Consider the following 26,549-nt stretch of genomic DNA (forward strand, 5'->3'; position numbering starts at 1 on the left):
ATAAAAAAATCACAGTTCCGGTTACCATAACCGTTACGCTACGACCTTTACACCCCACAACCACTACTGGGTTACCGCAACCATTACGGCAACCGCAACCACTTTTTAAAACCTTGGTTGGCATGGAAACACAAAGTGAAGACTGCTGTTTTTCTGCAGAGAATTGGAGTGCTTAGTAGCAATGCCTCTATTCTTTGCTGTTTTTGCAAGGCTGAGAATGAATCAGTGGTTCATGTTCTGTTACACTGCCCATTTAGTTGGAAAATTTGGTCGGCCATGCTGTCATGGTGGGTAATTCAATGGGTTTTACCTGGGACAGTTGAGAGTTTGTTGTTTTGGTGTGATGCAGGGTGCTTCAAGAAGCTGGAAAGGAAAATTTTGAGAGCCATTCCTTTAGCAGTCTTATGGTCTATTTGGATGCGTCGAAATGAATGCCTGTTCAAGGGAGTGCAGTCTGATATCTGGGAGCTGTGTGAGCTTATCAAAATTGATTGGGTCATTGGCTCAAGTCAAGTCTTCCTTAAAGGAGCTTCATTTCTTTGTTAATGACTTTGTATTCAATATTAGGCAGGTTAGAGTTTGTATTGGTGGTGATCGTGCTAGCTGAATTTATTGGAATCTTTCCAACATTGTATTTGTGTGATCCTTGGGTGTGCACATGATTGGTCTTGCGTTGGCTGCCAACATAGTTGGAATGTATTATGTAGACAATGATGCAATTTTCCCCAAGCTCTTGTAACCTTCTTCTTATATTTTAATAATATTTCTTTCCTTTGCTGATAAAAAAATAAAAAAGATAGTCATAAAAAAAGTTCAAACCTTATTATGAAAAGCTCCATAGCCAAAACAAACAACATGAGCCAAAATAGTGCCATTATGTTTACCCCAAAACAATATGCAACTTTGAAAAACAATCATCTGGGATATAACTCGGTAATGGAAGCCTCATTCACATTGGAACTACCAGACTGAGGATTAATGGTGCTCTGCATGAAAAATGCTGGCTGTGACGGCAGTGAGAGAGTGAGAGAGAAGCTACTAAGCATGAGTACAACTGAAGCCATGGTTGGTCTATTTGCTACATTTTCTTGAACACATAGTAATCCAATGTGAATGCATCTCATTATGTCTTGTACACAATTTGAACTAGCCTTCAATATGGTGGCGTCTATCACATTTGAAGCCCTTCCATCCTTCCAATTTTTCCAAGTCTGCAAGAATGAAAGTTGAAGGGTAAAAAATATGATTTACTATATATATATATATATATATATATGAAAAATGATATAGTTACAAAACTTGTATGCATAATTTATGACAACAATAATGTGACAGTGGTTTTTTGAAAATATAAGTTATCTTTGTTTTTGATCAGCAAAGAAAAATTTCATTAACAGCATGAAATTAAAGGTACAGGCAGATGACATGCATCGAGAGAGATTCGGAAAGTACAGAATACCCTTACTACTGCTACTCGCATCCATACAACCAACCCTTTGGCCTCACGAAATTTTTTTTTTTTTCAAACAAAAAAGTTAAGAACTTAACTATAAAACAAAATACAAGACTCCCGACAACATCAACCCACACAACCCGAACCCAAACTAAACAAAACAGCCAAACTAAACAAAACAACACCCAATGTTGCTGCACTCCCATGCTACTGAACAACCAAGATCCACGCACGCCACCCAAAGCCCACACCTCTGCTGACTCACCATCATCAGCCCCTACCTCTACTGACTCACCATCATCGGCCCCTTCTTCCACTTTGCTGTTGCCCCTTGCGGACTCACCTACCACCTTGCTCCTGCCGCCATCATCATCCTCCACAATGGTCCGTCTCTACACTGGTACACTAACCTCCTAACCTATGAAACCATCTTTTAACTCCATGCTAACAACCTCTTTTAACTCACACTGCTAGCCGAGCCACCCATACCCAGAGCAGAACCCAAACCCACTGTAGATCCAAACCCCAATATCTTCTTCTTTCTCACACGCACGGCAGCTCCCTTGCTAGCCAACCTGCTGCTACCAACCACGCCACCCATCTGAACACCTACCGAGCACTCAATGCATCGCGCCGAGACCCACTTCCACGCCAATACCCGCTGCCAACTCCACTTCTCTACACCTATGGTCGAACACACCCAACGCCAAACACGAACACACCCACTGCCAACTCTAGATCCATGGTCGGACACCTTTGTTCCGAACCAAACTTCGAACACACCCACTGGATATAACTGGATGAAGTACACCCCTCAAACACCCACTCGAAAAGGAGTGCTTGAATGGAATCTTATATCTGGATCGAAGATTTGGATCTAGATCTGGACTCTTAGATCTTAGATCTGGATCGAAGCATCTCCATAGATCCGAACCAACATTCATCCCTCAAACTCCCACTCGCACATGAGCGCCTGAATGAAACTCCTTACCAGATTAGAACAACCTCTATTCCGGTCCAAAACCGACCACCATCTACTCTGTTCTGACCCCTATACCAAGCACCCCCTGGTGAAAACAAAACATACAACTCCAAAGGGAGCTGGACCAGTAACACCGAAACACATCTAAGTGGGAAAACATTGTGGGAATCAAGTTATTATATGGAAAAAACAACACACAAACAGAAGAGGAAGCTGGACCAGCCGACCGCCATAGCCAAAGGCAGCGGCCGGCCAACCAAAAGTGAGGCCCGGGGGTGGAGGATTTTAGAGAGAGAGAGAGAGAGAGGTTTTAGAGAGAGATGAAATTGATAGTTAAAATATGAGTTATCTTGATAGGTATTTTTCTTTCAAGTGATAAAAGAAAAGCTTGTCACATCATACTTTGTCACTGTATAACTTAAGCTTTTAAGACAATTAGTAACTTAACAATCTTTCAACAATCTTGATAAAGTCTTTTGTTTTAAAGTGATAAAATCTAAACTTGTCTCATCATTCTACCTATATTGGGTCTAGATCCTTTGCTTCAAAGTGATAAAATCACTTAATTTTTATACATAATAATGTGGTTTTCTATTGTCTTTTTCATTTCAAGTTAAAAAGCTTACCATTGTCGCTAATAATTTAAAAATTGCCACCACCACATCATTCTAAATAAAATTTTATATAAAATTATGTTTGTGGATCATTTTTCATATAAAATTATATAACGTATGTATATATATATATATATCCTTATTTATACTTACATAGGTTAGAAGGTTCTCCTCATTCTCCGCTTTTTGAAAATGACTGTTCTTCTGTCCACTTATGATTTCTAGAACTAATACTCCAAAGCTAAAAACATCTGATTTAATTGAGAATTGTCCATACGTTACGTACTCTGGTGGCATATAACCGCTGCAATTGCAAAATCATATAGGTGAATTATTTCATCTTAGAAGTTAAAAGAAAATATTTTTTTCAAGCTTCAGTCTCAACTCACTCACAATTATTTGATCATGCTTCAATGTTTTTATTTTTCAAAATTCTCTCATGATCTAACATCTTTGAGTGAATTGAAACAAAGGAACATATAGGTTTTGGGATAGAGGATCTCTAGCCTTCAGCACGAGGCTTTTATGTTTTTCACTTCTAATGTTTCTAATCAATTACTTCGTATATACACAAACCATTTGGCTTTTCCATTTTTTAAATTGAAGATGGTAAGAATTTGTAGGACTTTTATGTTACTTTCATTTCATGATAAAAATAATGCTTACATCAATAAAACTGGATTAAGGAATAGAACTCCATTTGATACTTGATTTGGTTAAGAAACAATTTGATTAGCATGTATGCCCCATACAACTCTTTGACCAAAGGGATAGGCTTGTAGGCAAATTAGGCAAAGGAAAAAACATTGGTAGAAATGAAACAGCCCGAACTTGAAATTGTGTGGAATTTGGTGCATTGATGGAAAATGTCATTTTGGTCATGATCCATTGACCCTAGTAAATTTTAGGCGAATTTCATTGTTCAGGCCGTCAATCTTTAGATTTTGTCATTTTTGAAAAGATTTGCTACTCTAATTACTCCTAGCGTAGAACTTAGAATCTAATTTTGTCAAATATGCCATTATTGTACCAGCATATTTTAGTATTTTCTTTATTTTATTTCAATATTTTTATTTTTGGTAATTTTCGTTATCTTTCCTTATTTAAGTATTGCTTATTACGAAATTCTCAATTCTAATTGTTTCCTACTAGGTTAGGTTTGCTTTGTACTTATTTTTAACCTTAGAGCTCTTTAGTTTTTTGAGAATTAATATAATTTCGAGTTTTATACTTTTTTTTACAACCTTGGGTATTCTTTAAGAATAAACTATTGTTGAATCTTCATTTTTGGTATTTCTTGTGAATCAACGAATTTAAAGAAAAATCTTAGTTTTGGTATTGAGTTTTCAACCAACGGATTCTAAAATCGTTACTATTTTGCATTTTCCGCTATATCACAATTCCTGGTTAAGTTTAATTTTATTTGATACTTGCTTTGGAGAAGGTAATACTTACTAGGTTCCGACAACTTTATTTGTATTCCCATGAGTTTCATCGAGCACAAAAAGCCTTGCCATTCCAAAATCTGAAATTTTAGGGTTCATATTTTCATCTAATAGAACATTGCTAGCTTTCATATCACGATGAATGATCCGAAGTCGAGAATCTTCATGAAGATAAAGAAGTCCCCTAGTGATGCCTCCTATGATTTTGTAGCGCATATCCCAATCCAAATATGCTTGTTTGTTTGGATCTACATAAAATGCTTAATTTAGTCTCAAAGCTCTACTAAATCATAAACTGGTCTACAAATAGTAATGTGCAACATGAATTTTAGTTTTGTGCTCTATTTTAGAAAATTAAGTTTGAGATGATTCATTCTGAAGTGGTCATAACTGTATGAAATATATTTATATGTCTTCCATTCTATGCATGTAGGTCGATGTGTATTCAGAATTAAGTCAATGAAGAAAACAAGGTTTTTTATTGGAAGTATGGAATGATACGTAACAAAAATTAGGTGACGAAATTATGATTTTTTAAATCATTCATGAAAAGAGCTTTATAACAGTTAAAATAGTTGTATCAACTGTGAACTGGTTGTGCATTGATTCTAAACATCGATATGTATTGGCACTACAAGAAAATGCAGAAATGGCGACTAAAAAAATTATTTTTGTCCCTGAAAGTGCCATTTTCGGCGACTAAAATGGAAAGAGAAGACTTTTGGCGACTAAAACAATTTAGTAGCCAAATTATATGGGTTTTACCGACTAAAGGTTTTTTAGTAGCCAAAAGTGACGGTTTTTGGTGACTAAAATAATTTAGTAGCCAAAAGTATAGGTTTTGGCGACTAAAAAACAGTTTGGTCACCGATTATACGTGTTTTGGCGACTAAAAACAGTTTGGTCGCTGAAAGTGAAGCGTTTTGGCTACTAAAAAAAATTTAGTAACTATAAACAGGCAATTGGCGACTAAAAATGGACTTTTGGCGACTTTTAGTCGCCTAAGGTGATTTTTCTTGTAGTGTGGAAATCGGGTAAAACAATTTTCCTTCTCATCAATATACTAATATTGGCTGATATTTAAAACTATGAAAGATAACATGGAGAGCTATCTTACCAAATAGGAAATGATCAAGACTTCCATTAGGCATAAACTCATACATGAGAAGTCTTTCTGTTCCTTCCATGCAGAAACCCAAAGTCCTTACCAAATTCCTATGTTGAAGTTTGGCCACCAACAAGACTTCATTCTTAAATTCCACTTCACCTTGTCCAGAATTTTTGGATAGCCTCTTCACAGCTATTTCTTGTCCATTTGGAAGCTTACCCTGTAAATATATTCAAATATATATGTTATATATATATGTGTGTGTGTGTGTGTGTGTTCTCTCAATAGACTCAAATCTATAATTTGGCACAACTTAATTGAAATATTTTTATGAGATTATTCTTTTACCTTGTAAACAGGCCCAAATCCACCTTGTCCAAGCTTGTTACTATCAGAGAAGTTGTCTGTAGCATCCTTTATAGTACTAAAATCGTATCGTAAGGATTCTGCGCCACTGATTTCATCCGCAACTTCACCAAAAAAAAATAAAAAAATAAATAAAAATAAACGAATTTGAAAATGACAAATTTGGATTTATAAATAGCAGTAATGTTTTTGTCTATCTTGTAGCTCTTGTGAGCATGTCTATGTACTTCACTTTTCTTGAGAAGTAATTTTATGTAATAAAGAATTTTATCTGCTGGTCTTTTTATCGACCAAGCTCCATGGTGTCGGACTTGTCTGACCTACCGTTAGCTTTTTAGAGAGTGATGAAATAATATATTTCAACCTTACCTGAGTAAATCATATACAACTAGCCCAAGTTATTAGAGATGAGCACAATAATGTATCTACACCCAACTATTTACGCAGTATTTAGATAATGAATTTGACTAGAGACTTGTACAGGGAAAAGAAAAAGAAAGAAGGAAGTAATTAAAAATGTAAACTAATTTTTTCACACTTTTTTACTTCTACAAATTTATAATCCAAACACAACCTTAATATAATAATTTGAAATTGTTGACACCACGTTGTGATCTTAATTATGAATTATGTGATGCTTTATTATACATCCTAATTATAAAGATTTGGTATCTTAGTTATGAATAATAGAGATGGCAATTAGGGTCCATGGCATCGGGACCGACCTGACCTCAGCCCAAATCCAGTTAAACTATACTATCCCCGATCCGGATCCGAACGGTGAATGGTACGAACTTCCGAAATCCGACCTGAATGGGGAACTGTTTCCCTGCCCCGAATGTATGTGGTGCTTCGTCGTGAGGTTTGGTAGTGGTCAAATTTGTAATGAACCAAAGCATAAATAAATAAAACCTCATTTTGAACTTACTCTCAATTTTCTCTGTTGGCTTCTTATGCTTTCGCTTTCTGAGAAAGATGGTAAAGAGAACTATAAGAATAGTGACAGTGCCAGTGACAGAGGTGGCAATAATGATAACAATAGTTGTGTTATTGCCTGCAAAAATGACATAACATAAATATGCTTTGTTCCAATGGGTGTGTTAAATAGTTAGCTAAATGGATAGTTTGCCAACTAATTTGTTAATTGTTATGAAACGATCATAATTTGGATATCAAATAATCAGAAATAATCAATGGAAAATAAAACAAGCACAAATAAATGATTTATGTGGTTCAACTTATACGTCCATGAACAAGACAACAACAATACTTCACTATGTAAGAAACAAGTTTACAATAATTAATTGTCTCTCACACTCTCAAATCCCCAAGAATATACCCAAATTTTTGTATGTCCAACTCTCCATAAAAGAAACTCACTCTATATTTCTTCTATGAATTTTCACTGCTTCTAAATTGTGTTGGATTTAAGACATCCAATCCCTATTTGTAGTTCAACTACAAAAATTTAACTTGTAATTTTAAAGAATTGAGGATTTTATTTATTAAAGCCCACTGTGAATGAAAAATGACAAAATTTATTTTGCTTTATCCTTAAAGTGGCAAATTTTGTTGGTGGGAGTGAGACTTCAAACTACTTATGGTAGCTTGAAATAAAATTTAGAGAAATAAATTTGGGAGACAAACAAACAAATAGCTTGAAATAAAATTTAGAGAAATAAAATTTAGAGAAATAAATTTGGGAGACAAACAAACAAATAAACTTTATCAATTACTGAAAACAATTACAGAACGACGTGAGAACTTTCTTTGTTTCCCCAACTCTTACACTCTTTTCTTCTTGTCTCCCACACTCTGAATTCTCAAAATACAATAGCTATATATAGATAAAACTAGTAATGTAAAACCATTAAATGCAAATGGTTGCAACCATTATTGAAAAACTTGATTTCAGCCTCTATACTTATACTCTTAAGCCGGTGGAATTTTGTTATATTTTATTATTATTATTATTTTTTTATTATTATAGGTGAAGCAAGATTACTTTAGAACATCCTCCCTTAATCTTGATTCTCCATGCTGCTTCATCTCGAGCATCATCTTCATTCTGTTGAATAGATCATTTTTCAATAGCTTGTGAAAATATCTGCAAGCTGATCTTGAGATTTGCTAGGAAATAATTCCACCTCTTTATTTTTCACATGGTCTCGGATGAAATGATAGCTAGTGTTAATATGCTTACTTCTTTCATGATAAACTGGGTTCTTTGCTAATGCAATTGCAGAACGATTATCAACATAGATCTCAGTAGGATTTTCTTGTGGAAATCCTAAATGCTTCGACACATTTCTTAACCAAATTGCATGGCACATAGTTGAGTTGGCTGCAACATGCTCAGCTTCGCAAGTTAACAGTGTCACAATAGCTTGTTTTTTGGACGACCAAGTGAACACTGTATTTCTCATAAAGAAAGCAAACTCAGTAGTACTCTTTCGTTCATCTAAGTCACATCCCCAGTCACTATCTGAATAGCCAACAAGATTGAAATTATTAGTTGGTTCATAGAATAAATCATCATCGATTGTACCTTTGATGTAGCAAAGAATTCTCTTTGTTGCATAAAGGTGTGACTGATCCGATGTTTCCATATAACTGCTAATCAATCCTACTCCATAGAGTATGTCTGGCTTGGTGTAAGTAAGATAGCGAAGACTTCCAACTAAGCTCTTGAAATAAGTTGGATCCACATTACCCGTCTTTGTACCTTTTTTGAGCTCCACTTCACTATCTACAGGAGTGTTCACTGGATTGCAATTCTCTATTCCATATCTCTTGAGAATTTTTGTGGCATAGCCACTTTGGGACATAAAAATTTCATCTTTTCTTTGTGCCACTTCAATGCTGAGAAAATGAGCCATCAATCCAATATCTGTCATTTCAAATTCTTGAACCATGCTTCTTTTAAATTCTTTGAACTTGGTTGGATTGTTTCCAGTAAAAATTAGATCATCAACATAAAGACAAGCAAACAACATGTTTCCATCAGCTTCCTTTTTCAAATATAGTGGGTGTTCATATGGGCATTTTTCAAAACCATTGTCATGAAAATACTGATAAATTCTAGTATTCCATGCACGCAGAGCTTGCTTCAATCCATAAAGTGCTTTCTTCAATTTATACACTTTGTCTTCATGCCCCTTTTGAACATATCCTGAAGGCTGTTCAATATAGATTTCTTCTTCAAGAAAACCATTAAAAAATGCAGATTTCACATCAAGTTGATAGATCTGCCACTTGTACTAGGCAGCCAAAGAAATCATTAGCCTGATAGTCTCTAACCGGGTAACTGGAGCAAATACCTCTCCATAATCAATTCCAGCTCTCTACTTGTAACCTTTTGCCACTAATCTTGCTTTATAGCGTTGCACTTTGCCTTGTGCATTCCTCTTTGTCTTGTATACCCATTTCACTCCAATGGGTTTGTTCTCCTCCGGTAGACTGGTAAACTTCCATGTGTCATTTTTCTCAATGGCATGAATTTCTTCATCCATTGCTTTCTTCCATTTATCTTCTTGGATGGCTTTTGAGAAAATAAGTAGATCATTATCTGCGAGTAGGCAGAACAAATTCAGATCTTCTTCTTCTGTAGCTTCATATATCTCCTGCAAATTTCTCATTGGTCTTGGTTGTTTGAAAAAAATATCATCTGATGATGATGATGATGATGCATCACTTCTGTGAGAAACTGGAGATCTAAGTGCAGGTATGCTATGTAGAGGAGCTTGTGGTTCATCTTGAACTTCTCTTGTGATTTCAACCGGAGCTTTTGATGTTTCATCTTCAAGAATGAGTTCTGTATCTTTAAAAACTCCATCTTGATTCTAGTTCCAAGCTTTTTCTTCTTCTTCAAATATCACATCTTTACTCATGATCACCTTTATGGTAATGGGATTATACATTTTGTATTCCATTGTTTTGTCTTCATATCCAACAAGGATACATTTTTCTCCCTTATGATCGAGCTCGGTTCTTCTTGCTTCTGGAATCTTAGTGTACACAACACACCCAAATATTTTGAGATGGTTGACACTTGGCTTATGTGAACTCCAAGCCGCTTCTGGAGTCATAGAGTGAAGGCTCCTGGTTAGGCATCTATTTAGTAGATACATAGCACATGATACAACTTCAGCCCAAAATTTCTTGGGCAATCCTTTTCCTTTCAACATGCTTCTTGCCATATCCAAGATTGTGCGATTCTTCTTTTCAGCAACATCATTCAGCTGTAGCGTATAGGATGGTGTTGTTTGATGCTTGATTCCACGCTCTTTACAAAGTCTTTCAAAAACATAAGATGTATATTCTCCAACTTGATCTAACTGCAATGTTTTGATGTAGTAGCCGCTTTGCTTTTCAACAAAAGCTTTGAATTCTTAGAAGATACTGAATACCTCTGACTTTCTTTTAAGAAAATACACTCATGTCTTTTGACTATAATCATCAATGAAGGTGAGAAAATATCTATTCTGTCTTTTTGGCATTGGCTTCAATAGACCACACACATCAATGTGCACTAGCTCTAGCGGCTTTGTTGCTCTCCACTTCACTTCTTTGGCAAAGCTAGTTCTGTGATGCTTGCCAAGAATGCAACTTTCACAGACTTCATTAGTACAAGCAATATGAAGGAGCTCTTTCACCATATTCTTGTTTGACAAAAACTTCAAGCTTCCAAAGTTGAGATGTCCAAACCTCAAATGCCATAGCCAGTCTTTGTCTTTGATGATGGCACTTAAACACTTCGCAGCATCCTGTTGGATGTTCAATACAAACATCTAATTCTTGGATATTCTCACTCGAGCGATCAAATTACCATGATTGTCTTTGATGGTAAGATGACAATCTTTCATATTAATTTTGTATCCTTTCTCTAGGAGTTGTCCTATACTCAAAATGTTGTTCTTCATGGCAAGAACAAAATAAACATTGGAGATTTAATCATGATCTTCATTCTTGAGCTTGATCAGAATATTGCCTCTTCCTTTCACTAGAGTCTATAAAGAATCACCAAATGAGACTTGTGCTTGTACAGTCTTGTCAAGCTCGACGAACAACTCTCTTTTACCACACATGTGATTACTGGCTCCCGAATCTAGATACCAAACATTGTTTTGGTTTTCAGTATCTCCATGGTGGACAAACAGGATTGTAGGTCTGACTTTTTTGTTTCCTGCTCGGCAAAATTTACTTGCTTTCTAGCTTTTGTGGTTGCTCTACGTCGGTATTCATTGCTGTAATGCCCGAACTTGTGGCAATGGTAGCATTGAACATTGCTTCTGTTAAATCCTGGTCAGTTGTTGTAACCACCTCCTCTTCCTCTTGCTCTTTCTCTTGGAGCAAAGTTTGGTTGACTTCTTTCTCCTCCAGCTGGACCTTTTCTGCCTCTTCCTCGAAAACCAGAACTTCGGTTATTGTAACCACGACCTCTTCCTCTGCCTCTTTGTGATGTCCCCCCTTGCTCATTTCTATCATCTTTGAAAGACAACTTTGATTGAAGAGCTTGCTCTAGAGAACTTGAGGGAGTCTTTTTGTTGATCTTTTGTTCATGAATCTCAAGTGTGCCCATCAACTCATCGGTGGTCATGGCACTGAGATCCTTAGACTCTTCTATTGCTACAACCACGTGCTCGAATTTGAGACTAAGTGATCATCGAATCTTCTTTATCACTTGAAGAGATTCCATCTTCTCTTCATATCTTCTCATCTGATTAACAATGGTCAATGTTGTTTTGAAGTACTTAGAAATTGACTCATTCTCATTCATGTGCAGCATCTCGAATTTGCCACATAACACTTGGAGTCAAACTCTGATCGTCTTCTCAATTCCATGGTGTGAATTGTGAAGAATACTCCATGCCTCTTTAGAGGTTGCTGCTGCTGAAATCTTCTAAAAGCTTAACTCATCAGTGCCTTAATAGAGTAGATACAATGCCTTTTTATCTGTCTTCCTTAAATCTTTTAACGTCGTCTTTTGAGTTTCATTTAAATTTCCTTCATCTTCGAGAGTAGCTGGCTCGTCATATCCTCGATCCACTAACTCCCACAAATCTTGTGAGGCTAGTTGGACTTGCATTTGAATACTCCAATTTTCATAGTTCTCTTTGCTGTGTTTTGGAAACTGGAATTGAAAGAAATTGTTTGTGTTGGCCATTGGTTGACTTTAAGAAATTTATAAATTTTCAGGATGTAATTTGCAAATTCTGACCATACAGATGTGTCCAGAATATTCCATATAGTTGGTAAGCACTATTGGATCACCAAAAACGGATTTCAAATGGCTTAGATCTAGCAAAAATAATTGAATGGTTCAGATCGGCGGAATCTAGAACTTCTGAGAAGCACCGGATAATTTCTCCAGATCGGATGACGTCAACGTGACGTCAGTGGTGTGGCGGCGTGGCTCAGCTCGGTCTGCGGCCCGGCTCCTTTGCGGCTCAGTTCGGCTCAGCTCGGCTTAATGGCTCAACGGCTCAACTTGACGTCAGCAATGACGTCAGCTCCTGGATACGGATTCGGATATGGGTAATGGATCGGATCGTACGTCAGACGAGTCGGACTCTGCAAATCCGGGCGAAGTAGATGCGTGGTAGCGCATGGGTACGTTACTGCGTGTGGTGACAGTGTCAAGGGCGCGTGGGGCGCGTACGAGCTCTGTGATACTCGGTTTTCAATGTGGTTTTTTGCAGTGTGATCGTCTCGATGAGACCTGCACATTGGTGTGATCAAAAGTTTATTTCAACAACTTTGATTTCTGGGCAAGATTTGAAATGATGCTCTGTTCTACTTTTTTTTTTTGAAAAAATAGGCCGTCCTAATGCTCTGATACCACTGTTGGTGGGAGAGAAACTGAAGACTACTTATGGTAGCTTGAAATAAAATTCAGAGAAATAAATTTCGGATGCAAACAAACAAACCTAATCAATTACTGAAAACAATTATGGAACAAGGTGAGAACTCTCTCTATCTCTTCAACTCTTATACTCTTTTCTTCTTCTCTCTCGCACTCTGAATTTTCAAAATACGATATAGCTATATATAGATAAAACTAGTAATGTAAAACCATTAAATGCAAATGCAGTTAAGGTTGTGAATTTCAAACGGTTGCAACCACTATTGAAAAACTTGATTTTAGCCTTCATACTTTTACTCTTAGGTCGGAGGAAATTTTTTTTTATTTTTTATTATAGGTGAAGCAAGATTACTTCACAACGAATTTGTAATAATTTTGTTGAAATGAAAATTAAAAAAGAAAAAAAAAAAAAGAAGGATGTACAAAGATTTAGAGATATACTTAAAAGTTCAAACCAATTAATTGACAAACATTTTTTTAATAAGTGGCAAAAGTGTAATTTTGAATCAATGGAGGGACGATTTATCTAGCAAAATAATAAATAGAATATTAAGCACAATTATTATTATATAAACTGAATGCAAATTGGAGGTTAGAAATTAGAATAGTAAGGGTTGTGGGAGTTTGTGAGTCATGTTGTTAATATCTTAAAATTGTTTTTCTTCTCCTTATGAAAGTATTAAAGGAGTGAAGTGATTCCAGCATAAAATTAGGGGAGGGTGCGGGTCGGTTGCGGCCACAAAACCTCCAATCCGCCATCTGTCCGCCAGATTGGCGGATTAGAGAAAATTAATCCGCATCCGTCCGCCAATCTGGCAGATGCGGATTGAGCGGATTAGCGGTTTGGCGGATGGATGCGAATCGGTTTGGCGGTTTAAGATTTTATAAATTTTCAACACAATTCAACTTATGTACTTCCTCAAAAAAAAAAAAAAAAAAAGAAAAAGAAAGTATTACAGTCAATGACTTAAAAAACTATTACAATCACTGTATGTCTTATCCAAAAAAAGAAAGTTTGAAACTTTAGAATATCATAATCACTGTATGGCTCATCCCCATATTACAATCACAGCATGATTCATCCACATAAAGTATTACAATCTGTGGTTCTTAAAATATAATAATAATTCAAACCACCAAAACCATGAACATAGCAATAGTAGAGATTGTATGTCTCTGTATTGTTACATCTATATATGTTTTTGAAAACAAAAACTAACCAGCATATATCATATTTTTAGAATTAAATTTAAAAACCAAAAAATATAGATAAATAATATGTTTATTTTTTTCAATTCAAAAAATATATTCAAGTTGAAAACTTTTTTTCAACAGAATATTTAAATTCTTTTTCAATTGAAAACACAAACAAAATATTTAAACAAATTGAAAACATAAAGTCTTATAAATTATTAGGGGTGCTCGCGGTTTGGCGGTTTGGTTGCGGCCAAAGGAATCTCAAATCCGCCATCCGTCTGCCAAATTGGCGGATTGGAGAAAATCAATCCGCAACCGTCCGATCGTCATCACGCTTCCGTCCAAAATGCGATGGATCGGTTCGGTTCGGTCGGTTTTGACGGATCGATATATCCGCTGCTCACCCCTACATAAAATTTAATTTGCTGGTAGCGTTTCTCGTTTAGTGTTCATAACCACTATAAAGTTTTTTCTTTTTTTGATTGGCAACAATTAATGATGAGTTGTCAAATTAACAGGGGGACAGCACAGAAAAATTAAAGTTTTAGAAACTAAAATTTAGGAATAAAATTATTTTTTAAGGATCAAATATTTTTGTTGGGAAAAGTGTTGCCATTATATTTTTAGCAACGAAAATTAGACATTAGTGATGAATTATTATCATTTTAGGACCAAATTTTTTGTTTCAAAAAATAAATCATTTTGAGACCAAATTATTTTGTTTCTAAAAGTCTATTTATTAGTGACATTTTCAAAATTTTGTCACTAAAAGCCTTGTTTTTGACTTTTTAAGATGACTTTTTAGCGATTCCTCACGACGATAAAAATTGATTTCTAAATGTCTTTTGTAACAAAATTTTTACTTTTAAAGACCAAAAAATTGATTTCTAAAACTCTTATACGTTGTAGTGGGAGTTGAACCCCCCAACATCTCTTTGCAAGCAGTTATGTCTTGCTCCTATTCCACTAAGCTACAAGGCTCGGGATATGAATATGATCACTAAATACTTGAATCAAGTCACGAATCAAATTATCTGTAAACTCATAAAAATAGTGAAGAGCATTCTTCGAATAATCTAAACGGATAATATGGAATGAACTTTTGTATATAGCATAATGTACCAATCAAAGTTATGGGCCTTTTCCCTCCGCAAGTCACACACAGATATAGCATTAGTGTTACATTATAAATAAACTCTCTCATTATTTAGATAATAATAAATAGTAATTATACCCATTATTAATTTGTAACTGAATTTGTTTTAAGAAACCAATTTAATTCGTAACTGTCAAAAAATAAACACAACAAATAATTAAAAAAATATTTGATTAAAAAGAGCAAATTTTATTGTTAGTCCCGATACTTTAGCCCTTATGTCATTTTAGTCTTTGTAATTTCAATTGAATCAATTTTGATCGTCAATTTTCTATTTTTATATTTTGCCTCAAATTTGTCCAATTGCTTCTAATTGTTAGCATTTTTTTAATGGTAAAATGTGCTTATGAGTGACATGTGTCATACTTTTAGGAACAAAATTGTAAACTTGATCAATTCAATGACTTAACGTTAACTAATTCAATGAATTTTTTTTTGTCAAAAATCCTAACAACGTCATTAATTAGACTAAATTAATATAAAATCTAAAATTAAGAATCAAAATTGAGTCAATTGAAACGATAGGAACTAAAATAACACATGCAACAAAATGTAAGGGCACCGCTTCTTAAAATTGAGCCAAGATTTTAATATCTAAAATCTTATTACATGACAACTAATACCATGCATAACAGTTGATAATTAAAACCCCTTTTTCATATTGAATAGTTGAAGCATATAAAACCACCTTCTTCACCTCCAAATTGTAAGAAGCGGCGCCCTTACATTTTGTTGCATGTGTTATTTTAGCTCCTATCGTTTTAACTGGCTCAATTTTGATTCTTAATTTTAGATTTTACATTAATTTAGTCTAATTGATAACGTTGTTAGGATTTTTGACAAAAAAATTTATTGAGGTTAAGTCACTGAATTGATTAAGTTTACAATTTTGTTCCTAAAAGTAGAGCAAATTACAAAAATGGTTCCTATAGTTTACCCGTGTTTTCATTTTGGTCCTTGTACTTCTAATTGCATCAATTTTTCCCCTGCAGTTTAGTTTTTGACTCGAAATGGTCCAATAGTTAACGGTGGTTAGACATTTGGACGGAGAAGCAGGCCAATTTTGACTTTCTTGACTTTCTTGAACAATTTTGACTTTATTGAGTGTTTTTGGATCAATTCAATTTGTTCTGTAATATCATCATTCAAATTTAACTCATTTAATAGATGTTTTATTTAATTTCATTATTTAATTATTATTTTTAAAAATAAATTTATTTAAATTTTAATTAAAAAAAGAACATATATTTTTATTGATATTTTATTTATTTAATTTTTAAAAATAAACTTATTTAATTGTGTAAAAAATAAAATAAAATAAAATTTTATTTAATCTAGCTAAAAATAATTAAAATATTAAAGATATGTTTAATATTGCTATTACTTAGTAAACAATTGAAAAATGTTAAAATAGTCTTGTGCACATTTATTCTTATCCAGTTCGTCCAACCAAATATTAGATTCACAAAAAATAAACATTTCACACATTAGTCCCATAGGATACCAATCCCATGAAAATAATCCCCCCCCCCCCCCTCAAAAGGATTGTTTAGTCCCTCGTATGAGGGATATGGAGTCCCTCATATAAATTATAAATTATAAATTTTAATTTTAATTGTAATATAATTTAATATAATTTAATTATATTTTTAAATTAAATTAAATTTTTTAAATTAAATTATTTTTAAATATAATATATTTCTTTAATTTAATTTAATTTAAATATAATATATTTTTTTAATTTAATTTAAATTATATTTTTAATTTAATTTAATATAATATATTTTTTAAAATTTAATTTAATTTAAAATTAAATTTATTTCAGTAAACAATTGTAAGTAACCCTTTACAGAAACTTTATTTACTAAAATGCTTACCGTATTGCTTGCCTCAAGTTAGCCAAAAAGACTACTCGACGAACTCAATGCATACAGTTTCACCAAATTCACAGTCGCCGCCATTTACTTGCCCATTGAATTATCATTTGAGCAAATTGGATATCTTCAGTGGATGCCAAATGCTAAAGTTTGTTCATAATTTTCCAGATGTCTCGACCTTGCCCTCCTTCCAAAGGCTTGATTTCATCTAGTCAACCTTGAATGGTTCCCCCTATTGAAATGGTCAATCGTTACCAAGTCTTTGGTAACATTCCTAAACCTATTGAAATGTATAATTTAACTTAAAATTAAATTTAATTAAAAAATATTTCTTATTAATATATAAATTAAATTAAATTAAATTAAAAATATAAATTATAAATTTAATTTAATTAGAAATAAAAAATAGAAATTACAAATTTAATTTAATTAAAAATAAAAAATTAAAAATTATAGCATTATAAATTAAAATTTATAATTTATAATTTATATGAGGGACTCCATATCCCTCATATGAGGGACTAAACAATCGTAGGGGGGTGAGATTATTTCCATGGGATTGGTATCCTTTGGATTAATGTGTGAAGTATTTATTTTTAGTGAATTTAATGTTTGGATGGACGAACTGGATAAGGAGAAAAGTGCAAAAGACTATTTTATCATTTTTCAATTGTTTATTAAGTAATAGCAATATTAAATATATCTTTAATATTTTAATTATTTTTAGCTAGATTAAATAAAAATTTGTTTTATTTTATCTTTTACAAAATTAAATAAATTTATTTTTAAAAATTAAATAAATAAAATATCAATAAAAATATATGTTATTTTTTAATTAAAATTTTAAGTAAATTTATTTTAAATAATAATAATAATTAAATAATAAAATTAAATAAAACATCTATTAAATGAGTTAAATTTGAGTGATGATATTAGAAAACGAATTGAATTGATCTAAAAATACTCAAGAAAGTCAAAATTGGCCCGCTTTTCTGTCCAAATGTCTAACCACCGTTAACTACTGGACCATTTCGAGCCAAAAACCAAACTATGGGGGCAACTTTGATACAATTAGAAATACATGGACCAAAATGAAAACACGGGTAAACTATTGGAACCATTTCTATAATTTGCCTTACTTTTAGGAACAAAATTGTAAACTTGATCAATTTAGTGACTTAACCTTAACTAATTCAATAAATTTTTTTGTCAAAAATCCTAACAACGTTATCAATTAGACTAAATTAATGTAAAATTTAAAATTAAGAATCAAAATTGAACCAATTGAAACGGTAAAAACTAAAATAACACATGCAACAAAATGCAAGGGCACCGCTTCTTACAATTTGGAGGTGAAGAAGGTGGTTATATATGCTTCAACTATTCAATATGAAAAAGGGGTTTTAATTATCAACTGTTATGCATGGTATTAGTTGTTACGTAATAAGATTTTAGATATTATTTATTTTGTTATTTATTAGCATATTAATTGATCAGCAATGGTAGGTATCATGAAAAACTTTTTATGAAAATAATCATGAAAGCTTTGTGATCCTTGTATTACACTAAGCATAAAACATCACACATTAATCAAGGTAATCCAAGAATCATAAATCTTTCATGATTATTTTTTTGAAAAAATTTTCATGATCCCTAACTTTTCTCTTAATTGATATATGACTGCATTATCAATACAGATACATATCATGTTTTTGAAAGCAAAATAATTTTTTTTTCTTTTTGATTGGCAAAATACCTGGACGTGGAGATGGAGGTGGAACCAGAGTGTCGTTATAGAAATGGTTCAGCTCATACCGAAGATTACAGCTCGGAGCTAGAACTCTAGCTCCTTTTCTTGCATTACAGCAGTCAGAAATGAAACTAGTGGCCCTATCTAGACAATCAATACATTGCTGCTGAGATAAATCAGGCGTGCACTGCAAAAGCCCGTATATCGTCAGAAACGTATCTGCACTCGTCATCCCCGTAGCAAATTTACGCAGAGAGCCTCCTTGCGCCGCTTGGCTTCGTAGCTTTTCAAGCAATGGCTTCAGTGCTTGATTAAACCCAGCCACGTTGGAGACATTTTCAGGGTTCCACACAGCTGCCGGATCATCTTGCAGTGTCCCTCCGGCTATAGTTTGGTTTGAGTACCTTTATTTTGGTATTATAGAAAATCAATCCACACTATACCAAGTTTGTAAATTAAATGTAAAGCAGCACAACAGTTCTACATCCTCAGAAAATAATTTATAATTTTAGTCCAAGATTCATTTATAAATTGGCCCGGCCCCATAGTGAGAAGATTAAATCTACACTCTACATTTGAAATTTTAGATAAATTTCTGATTTTTCTTCTGGGTTTATAGACTTTCCGGATTGTGAGAGATATGTAGTTGTTGTCCTAAAATTGTTGTTATATCTGTCCTAGCACACGAATGTATATATCTTCAACATTTATTCGTTTTTTTTTTGTCATCAAATTTGAGTAAAAATTTCATCTAATATCGAGCGTGTCAACGGACAATTTGCATTTTTTTATCAAAGCACCAGTTGACTGAGAGTACGACCGGGTGGATGTCTGGTCGGTAGACCGATTTGTGTAAATTAACCAACACCTTTATGGGCAATTTTGCAAAGAAGAGATTGTCCGAGAAGATGTCCGGTCCAACGTTCACCTACAAATTTGATGAAAAGATAAAACTCTCTTGATTTGATGAAAAAATTAACTCTCCCTCTATTTGATATTAGTTTGATGAAAGGATATTAGAGCTCACTTGATATTAGTTTGATGAAAGGATATTAGAGCTCACGTTTTAAGCATTTTCATCAAATTTAAATTTGATAACAGATTTGATGAAGCGTTGGAGACACTCTTTTAGCACACAAAAAACAATTCTAGGATACAACTCAAATAACTGTCCATCCTCCTCATGCTCGCGCACATCAGAAGAGTTAATAATGAAGTGTCTATCAGTAAAACAAAATAAGATTTAAGGGACAAAAGTCATTATTAAGAATGAAATATTTTTGTTATTAAAAGAGTCATGGTTGTATTTTTAGCGATGAAATTGAACATTTAGTGATGGATTATTATTGTTTGGAACCAATTTTTTGTGTCTAAAAAAACACCATTTTTTGACCAATTTTTTTTTTTTGTTCTTAAAAGTGCATTTGTTTGCATTATTTTTTAAGTTTTGTTGCTAAAAGTCAATTTTTTTGACTTTTTAGGATGAGTTTTTAATGACTATTCTCACAACTATAAGAATTGATCTCCAAATTTTTTTACAACAAAATTTTTACTTTTAAGGATAAATTTTTTTCCAAACTCTTATTTGTTATAGTGATATTTCTATAACTAAAGTTGTCTATCACATATACAATAATAAATAAATAAGAGAGAAAATAAACATTGTGGGAATGGAGAAGTTATTTCATGGGCCAAGAACTCCACATGAACAATGCGTATGATCAATGGAAACAATACTTGAAAAAAAAGAGTCACAATACATATGGGAATTTTAATAATTTTGTCAATGTGTTATTAATTTAAAAAAAAAAAAAACTATAATATTTTTTAAAATTTCATTGACTTGGTGTTGGAAATATTTTTCGATAAAAAATTAAATTAACAGAATAATTAAATTATAATAAATAATTAAACACAGAACAAGAGATAACTCACAACTTTATGTAGAATGAAACTTAAGAACAAACTTGTAATTGAGGCCAATGTTTGAACACTGTGTCTTTAAGACAGAAATTCGTCCTCTCCTAAGGTGCTCGATAATAACAGACGTCCTGCCTCCAAGATTCAAGAATCACCCCAAACAGATGTAGCACAGTGAACTGTTTGTATAGCGAACCGGACTGCGTTTTTCGAACTCACACAAGATGCAAAATGAAGAACGAAGGAAGCAATGAAGAGAGAAGATAGAAGGAAAGGAACAAAAAAACTATTATTGTTTTTTTTTTTTTTTTGGAATGAAGGGTTGCTATATATATAGGCAGTGAAGTGCCATTTCCGGAACAGAAGAACGTTATGATGAACAGTCGACAGACTGGAGACACGACTGGTCGGAGATGGAGAAGAATTATAACCGAAAATTTTGAATTCAAAATTTCGGTATTTGAATTTTTCCCGCAGAAATTATTCGAAACATTTCAAATAATTTTGGAGCAAAAAATAAGGACCGGTTTGACCCACACCCGCCCTGGCCGGACGGACGGCGGCACTCACGTGTGGTGGTGGTTTTGGGTTTGGCCATGACTTCTCCTCCTACAAAACTTGGGTACCCTTTGGAGCCTAACCTAAGGTCTGTAACTTACAGCATACATAGTTATAGAAACTTTTCCATGTTTTCTATGTGGGACAAGGTTTAGATACCAACTCAAAAGAACCACACCAAACATATTCATGTTCATGAGGCTCACTTCGGTATCAATTTCTCATTCACTCGAAAATGGTTTTGACCACCCGAGTATATATTCTTGTTCATCACATGGCAAGGAACGTGTTGCCACTCGGACCCGCAAAAATCGAGGTGTGGGTCCTACATTAATGATAACTCAAAATTACCGGAAATTAACGGTGATAAACCATTTTTCTCTAATAATCCCCCACATGAATGAAATTGAAAATGAATATGCAACAAAATGAAGACGCTAAGAGTACAAAACTGAAAATATCCTGCAAATAATAGGTAGCTTTTGGCTTTGAACCTTCCCTTGTGAAAGACTATCGGGTTTACTGGCTGATTAGTGAACATGATGTCTTGAACTATTCTTCCATTGGTGTAAACCAAGACAATAGTCTGTCACACAGTTTTATTTTCATACACAATCTGGTTCTATCGGTTGTGCCCATTTTGGCCCTGGACAATTCCTGGTTTTCCTGAGTGCTCTAGAGAATTCAGCCTTTTCCCAATTCTCATAGAACCGGCCCAGTTCACACTTATATATGTGATTTTTATTAAGAGTATTCTGCTATACCCCACTTGAATCTCCAAGATATGAAAGTCATTAAAAGCAAAGCTTAACCTGATTAACGCTGCAGACATCACTATGTCATCATAGGAAAGGGCAAAAAATCCCCCTTAGTGATACTGATGAGTCACATATAATTCGGTTGTTCCTTTGAACCTAGACCTTGGGATCTCTAGTCAGTTAGGTTGGGTTGCCATTAAGACGACTCTTTAGTTAGTAGGGTTTAATTCCATTCCCCTTGAAGATCTTAACACTTGCTCTATGGTCAAACCTTTGGTTAACGAATCCGTGATATTATCTTTTGACCTTATGTACTTAATGGAGATAATTCCATTTGAGAGCAGTTGCCTAACAGTATTGTGTTTACGTCGAATATGACGAGACTTACCATTATACATATTATTCTGTGCTCTTGCCATTGTTGCTTGACTGTCACAATGAATGCAAATGGCTGGCACAGGTTTTGGCCACATTGGCATATCCTCTAGAAAGTGACGAAGCCACTCTCCTTCTTCACCTGCTTTATCTAAAGCGATAAACTCAGACTCCATTGTGGACCTTGCAATGCATGTCTGTTTGGATGACTTCCATGAGACTGCTGCACCTCCCAGGGTAAAGACATAGCCACTAGTAAACTTGGAGTCTTTAGTGTCTGAGATCCAATTAGCGTCACTATAACCCTCTAACACTGTTGGATATCTCATATAGTTTAACCCATAGTTTCGAGTATACTTTAGATATCTCAGTACCCTAACTATTGCTGCCCAGTGGTCTGTTCTTGGATTGCTTGTGTACCTACTTAATCTGCTAACTGCATATGCTAAATCTGGACGTGCGCAGTTCATGAGATACATTAAGCTTCCGATGATTCGGGAGCTTCTACTTGTGATATCCCTTCACCCATATTCTTCATCAAATGAAGATTAGCATCCATAGGGGTCTTAGCAAGGCGATCGTCATGTTTGTTAAATTTCTCAAGTATTTTATCAACATAATGTCTTTGAGACAAGGTATATCCTTCAGATGTTTTTGTAATTCTTACTCCAAGTATAACATCTGCTACTCCCATATCTTTCATGTCAAACTTAGAGTTCAACATTTTCTTGGTAGCTTTGATCATTTCATTATTACTACCAAGGATGAACATATCGTCTACATATAGGCCAACAATGACATATCCCTTTTCCGTGTTTCTCACATAAACACATTTATCACATTCATTAATTTTAAATCCATTTGATATCATTACATTGTCAAATTTTTCATGCCATTGTTTAGGTGCTTGTTTTAGACCATAAAGAAACTTCACAAGTTTGCACACTTTTTTCCCTTGCCCTGGAACCACGAACCCTTCTAGTTGTTCCATGTAAATTTCCTCATTCAAATAGCCATTCAAGAATGCAGTCGTAACATCCATTTGATGGATCTCAAGATTATACAAAGCTGCAATAGCTATTAACATTTGAATAGACGTTATTTTTGTTACAAGTGAGTAAGTATCAAAATAATCTACCCCTTCAGTTTGCCTATAACCTTTAACTACAAGTCTCACCTTATATTTATCAATTGAACCATCGGGCTTCATCTTCCTTTTAAAAATCCACTTGCAACCAAGAGGCTTACAGCCTGGTGGAAGATCCACTAATTCCCATGTATGATTTTGCAGGATTGATTCAATTCCACTATTGATAGCTTTTTTCCAGGAAGGAGCTTCAGGAGTGGACATTACTTCTTTGAAAGTTCGAGGCTGCTCTTCTAGTAAGTACGTTAAGAAATCAGAACCGAAAGATTTTTCTGTCCTAGCCCTTTTACTATGTCTGGGTTCCTCCTTGACTTTTTCCTCTAGATTTTCCTCAACTTGTCCTTGATCATTATCAAAAGCAGTATCATAGGTCCTTTTAGGCTCTTGTGTCAATTTACAAGGAAACACATTTTCAAAAAATGATGCATTCCTTGACTCGATAATTGTATTGACATGAATCTCTGTGTTCTCACTTTTATGCACTAAAAACCGATAGGTACTGCTGTTGTTTGCATATCTTATGAAAATACAATCAACGGTCTTGGGTCCAATTTTAACTCTTTTTGGTTCTGGTATTTCCACCTTAGCTAAACACCCCCACACTTTCAAGTATTTATAGGAAGGCTTTCGACCTTTCCATAATTCCTAGGGTGTTTTATTAGATTTCTTATGAGGAATTTTGTTGAGAATATAATTAGCAGAAAGTATTGCTTCCCCCCACAAGTTCTGAGGTAACCCTGAACTTATTACCATGGCATTCATCATTTCTTTCAAAGTTTAATTTTTCTGCTCAGCAATTCCATTTTGCTGAGGTGTATAAGGTGCGGTGGTTTGATGTATTATTCCTAATTGTGAACATAAGTCACCAAATGATGTTTCATATTCTCCACCTCTGTCACTCCTTATAGCCTTTATTTTCTTGCCAAGTTGATTCTTAACCTCAGCCTTAAATTCTATGAATTTTTCTAAGGCTTCATCCTTACTTCGCAGCACGTATACATAGCAATATCGAGTGTTATCATCAATAAAGGTTATGAAATATTTTTTTCCTCCTCGTGTTTGAACAAATTTCAAATCACATATATCACTATGGATTAGATTCAGAGGTTCAGTATTTCTTTCAATTAACTTAAAAGATGCCTTAGTCAATTTTGATTCAACACATACTTCACACTTATGATTTGTATCAATATGAAATTTAGTTAGATATTCTAAGTTAATTAATCTACGCAAAGCACCATAATTAACATGTCCTAATCTACCATGCCACATATATAAAGACTCAACAAAGTAAGCAGAAGATGTGTTATTTTTATTAAAAGTAGGAACTATAGTCATTACAGTTAGTTTGAAGAGCCCATCGCACAAGTACCTTTTCCCCACATACATCCCATTTTTAGTGAGTACAAATTTGTCAGATTCAAACATAAGGCGAAACCCATTCTTGCTTAGCAATGATCCACATACCAGGTTCTTCCGAATTTCTGGTACATGCAGCACCTCTTTCAAAGTAAGCTCTTTGCTTGATGTCACCTTGAGTACTACCTGTCCTTTGCCTTCAACCTTGGAGGTAGAAGAATTGCCCATATAAAGTTGTTCTTCATTATCTACCACTTGATATGTGGAGAACATCTTTTTCTCAGAGTAAAGGTGGCGTGTAGCACCTGTGTCCACCCACCATGTTTTGGGGTTGTTTACCAAATTCATTTCAGACACCATTCCGGACATATGTAATCCCGAAATCATTGCACAAAGATTTTCCTCCTCTGTTATGTTGGCTTGAGCAGGTTTCTTTTTCATGGTTCGTTGAGCTCGACGCTTGTAACAATCTTTGGCACGATGCCCTTGCTTGTCACACACATAACATTTGCCTGTGAAGTTTTGAATCTCTCTAGTCTTTGAACCAGAGCTTCGTTTTGAACTCTCACCACGATACTTCCTTTTTTTGCTGTTGTGCTTAGGCTTCTATTCCACCACATTAGCCTTGGCCTCCATGAGATGACACCCATTTTTCTTTTCAGACCCACGGTTGTCTTCTTCAATCCTCAATCGAACAATCAAGTCCTCCAGTGACATCACTTTGCGCTTGTGCTTTAAATAATTCTTGAAATCCTTCCAAGACAGCGGTAATTTTTCAATTATTGCTACTACTTGAAAAGACTTGCTCAGAGACATACCTTCTGTGTGAATTTCATGCAGGATAAGCTGTAGATCTTGGACATGACTGATCATCATTTTGGAATCCACCATCTTATAATCCAGGAAGCGGCCAACAATAAATTTCTTTGTTCCTGCATCTTCCGTCTTATTTTTGCGATCCAAGGAATCCCACAACGTTTTTGCTGACTTGATTGGACTATACACATTGTACAATGTGTTGTCCAATCCATTGAGGATATAGTTTCTGCAGAGAAAGTCTGCATGTTTCCATGCATCTACTGCATCGACAACTTGCACATCACTCTCATCTTTCTTCAGAGTTGGAGCATCTTCTCGTAAAAACCTTGCCAAATTCAGGGTAGTTAAATAAAATAACATTTTTTGTTGCCACCTTTTAAAATCGGTGCCACTAAATTTTTCAGGTTTTTCCCCATGGTTCACTGGAACATGTCCATGACCCGGGCCATGAGTCAGAGTAGGAGTAACAACCGTAATAGAAACCACCGGTGGAGGCACAATGGGATTAGGAGTAATAACAGTACTCTCAGTTAGTGTTCAAACACTGGCCTTAATCACAAATTTGTTCTTAAGTTTCATTCTACAAAAAGTTGAGTTATCTCTTGTTCTGTGTTTAATTATTTATTGTAATTTAATTATTCTGTTAATTTAATTTTTTATCGAAAAATATTTCCAACAATTTTTTAAGATAGAAATTCGTCCTCTCCTAAGGTGCTCGAGAATAACGGACGTCCTGCCTCCAAGATTCAACAATCACCCCAAACAGATGCAGCACAGCGAACTGTTTGTACAGCGAACCA

The 26,549-nt window shown here is 34.4% G+C and overlaps 1 protein-coding gene across 4 annotated transcripts in view; it reads right to left on the reverse strand.

Annotated features, from left to right (window-relative positions):
* Positions 1–803: 803 nt before the first annotated feature.
* Positions 804–26,549, reverse strand: part of LOC114321036 (cysteine-rich receptor-like protein kinase 8) — a 30,895-nt gene continuing 5,149 nt past the window's right edge. For 2 of the 4 annotated variants that reach the window (XM_028268160.2, XM_082869927.1), the window contains exons 2-8: positions 18,820–19,217; positions 6,897–7,022; positions 5,951–6,072; positions 5,612–5,822; positions 4,505–4,742; positions 3,203–3,353; positions 804–1,211 (exon numbers count right to left, since the gene is read on the reverse strand). In XM_028268160.2, coding sequence (XP_028123961.2) covers positions 915–1,211; positions 3,203–3,353; positions 4,505–4,742; positions 5,612–5,822; positions 5,951–6,072; positions 6,897–7,022; positions 18,820–19,217 — 1,543 coding nt within the window. In that variant the 3' untranslated portion in view covers positions 804–914. The remainder of the gene's footprint in view (positions 1,212–3,202; positions 3,354–4,504; positions 4,743–5,611; positions 5,823–5,950; positions 6,073–6,896; positions 7,023–18,819; positions 19,218–26,549) is intronic. The other 2 variants (XM_082869928.1, XM_082869929.1) reach the window with 1 other exon arrangement.

Source organism: Camellia sinensis, chromosome 5 (genome assembly GCF_055761805.1).
Source record: "Camellia sinensis isolate YWXY chromosome 5, ASM5576180v1, whole genome shotgun sequence".
Lineage (NCBI taxonomy): Eukaryota > Viridiplantae > Streptophyta > Magnoliopsida > Ericales > Theaceae > Camellia > Camellia sinensis.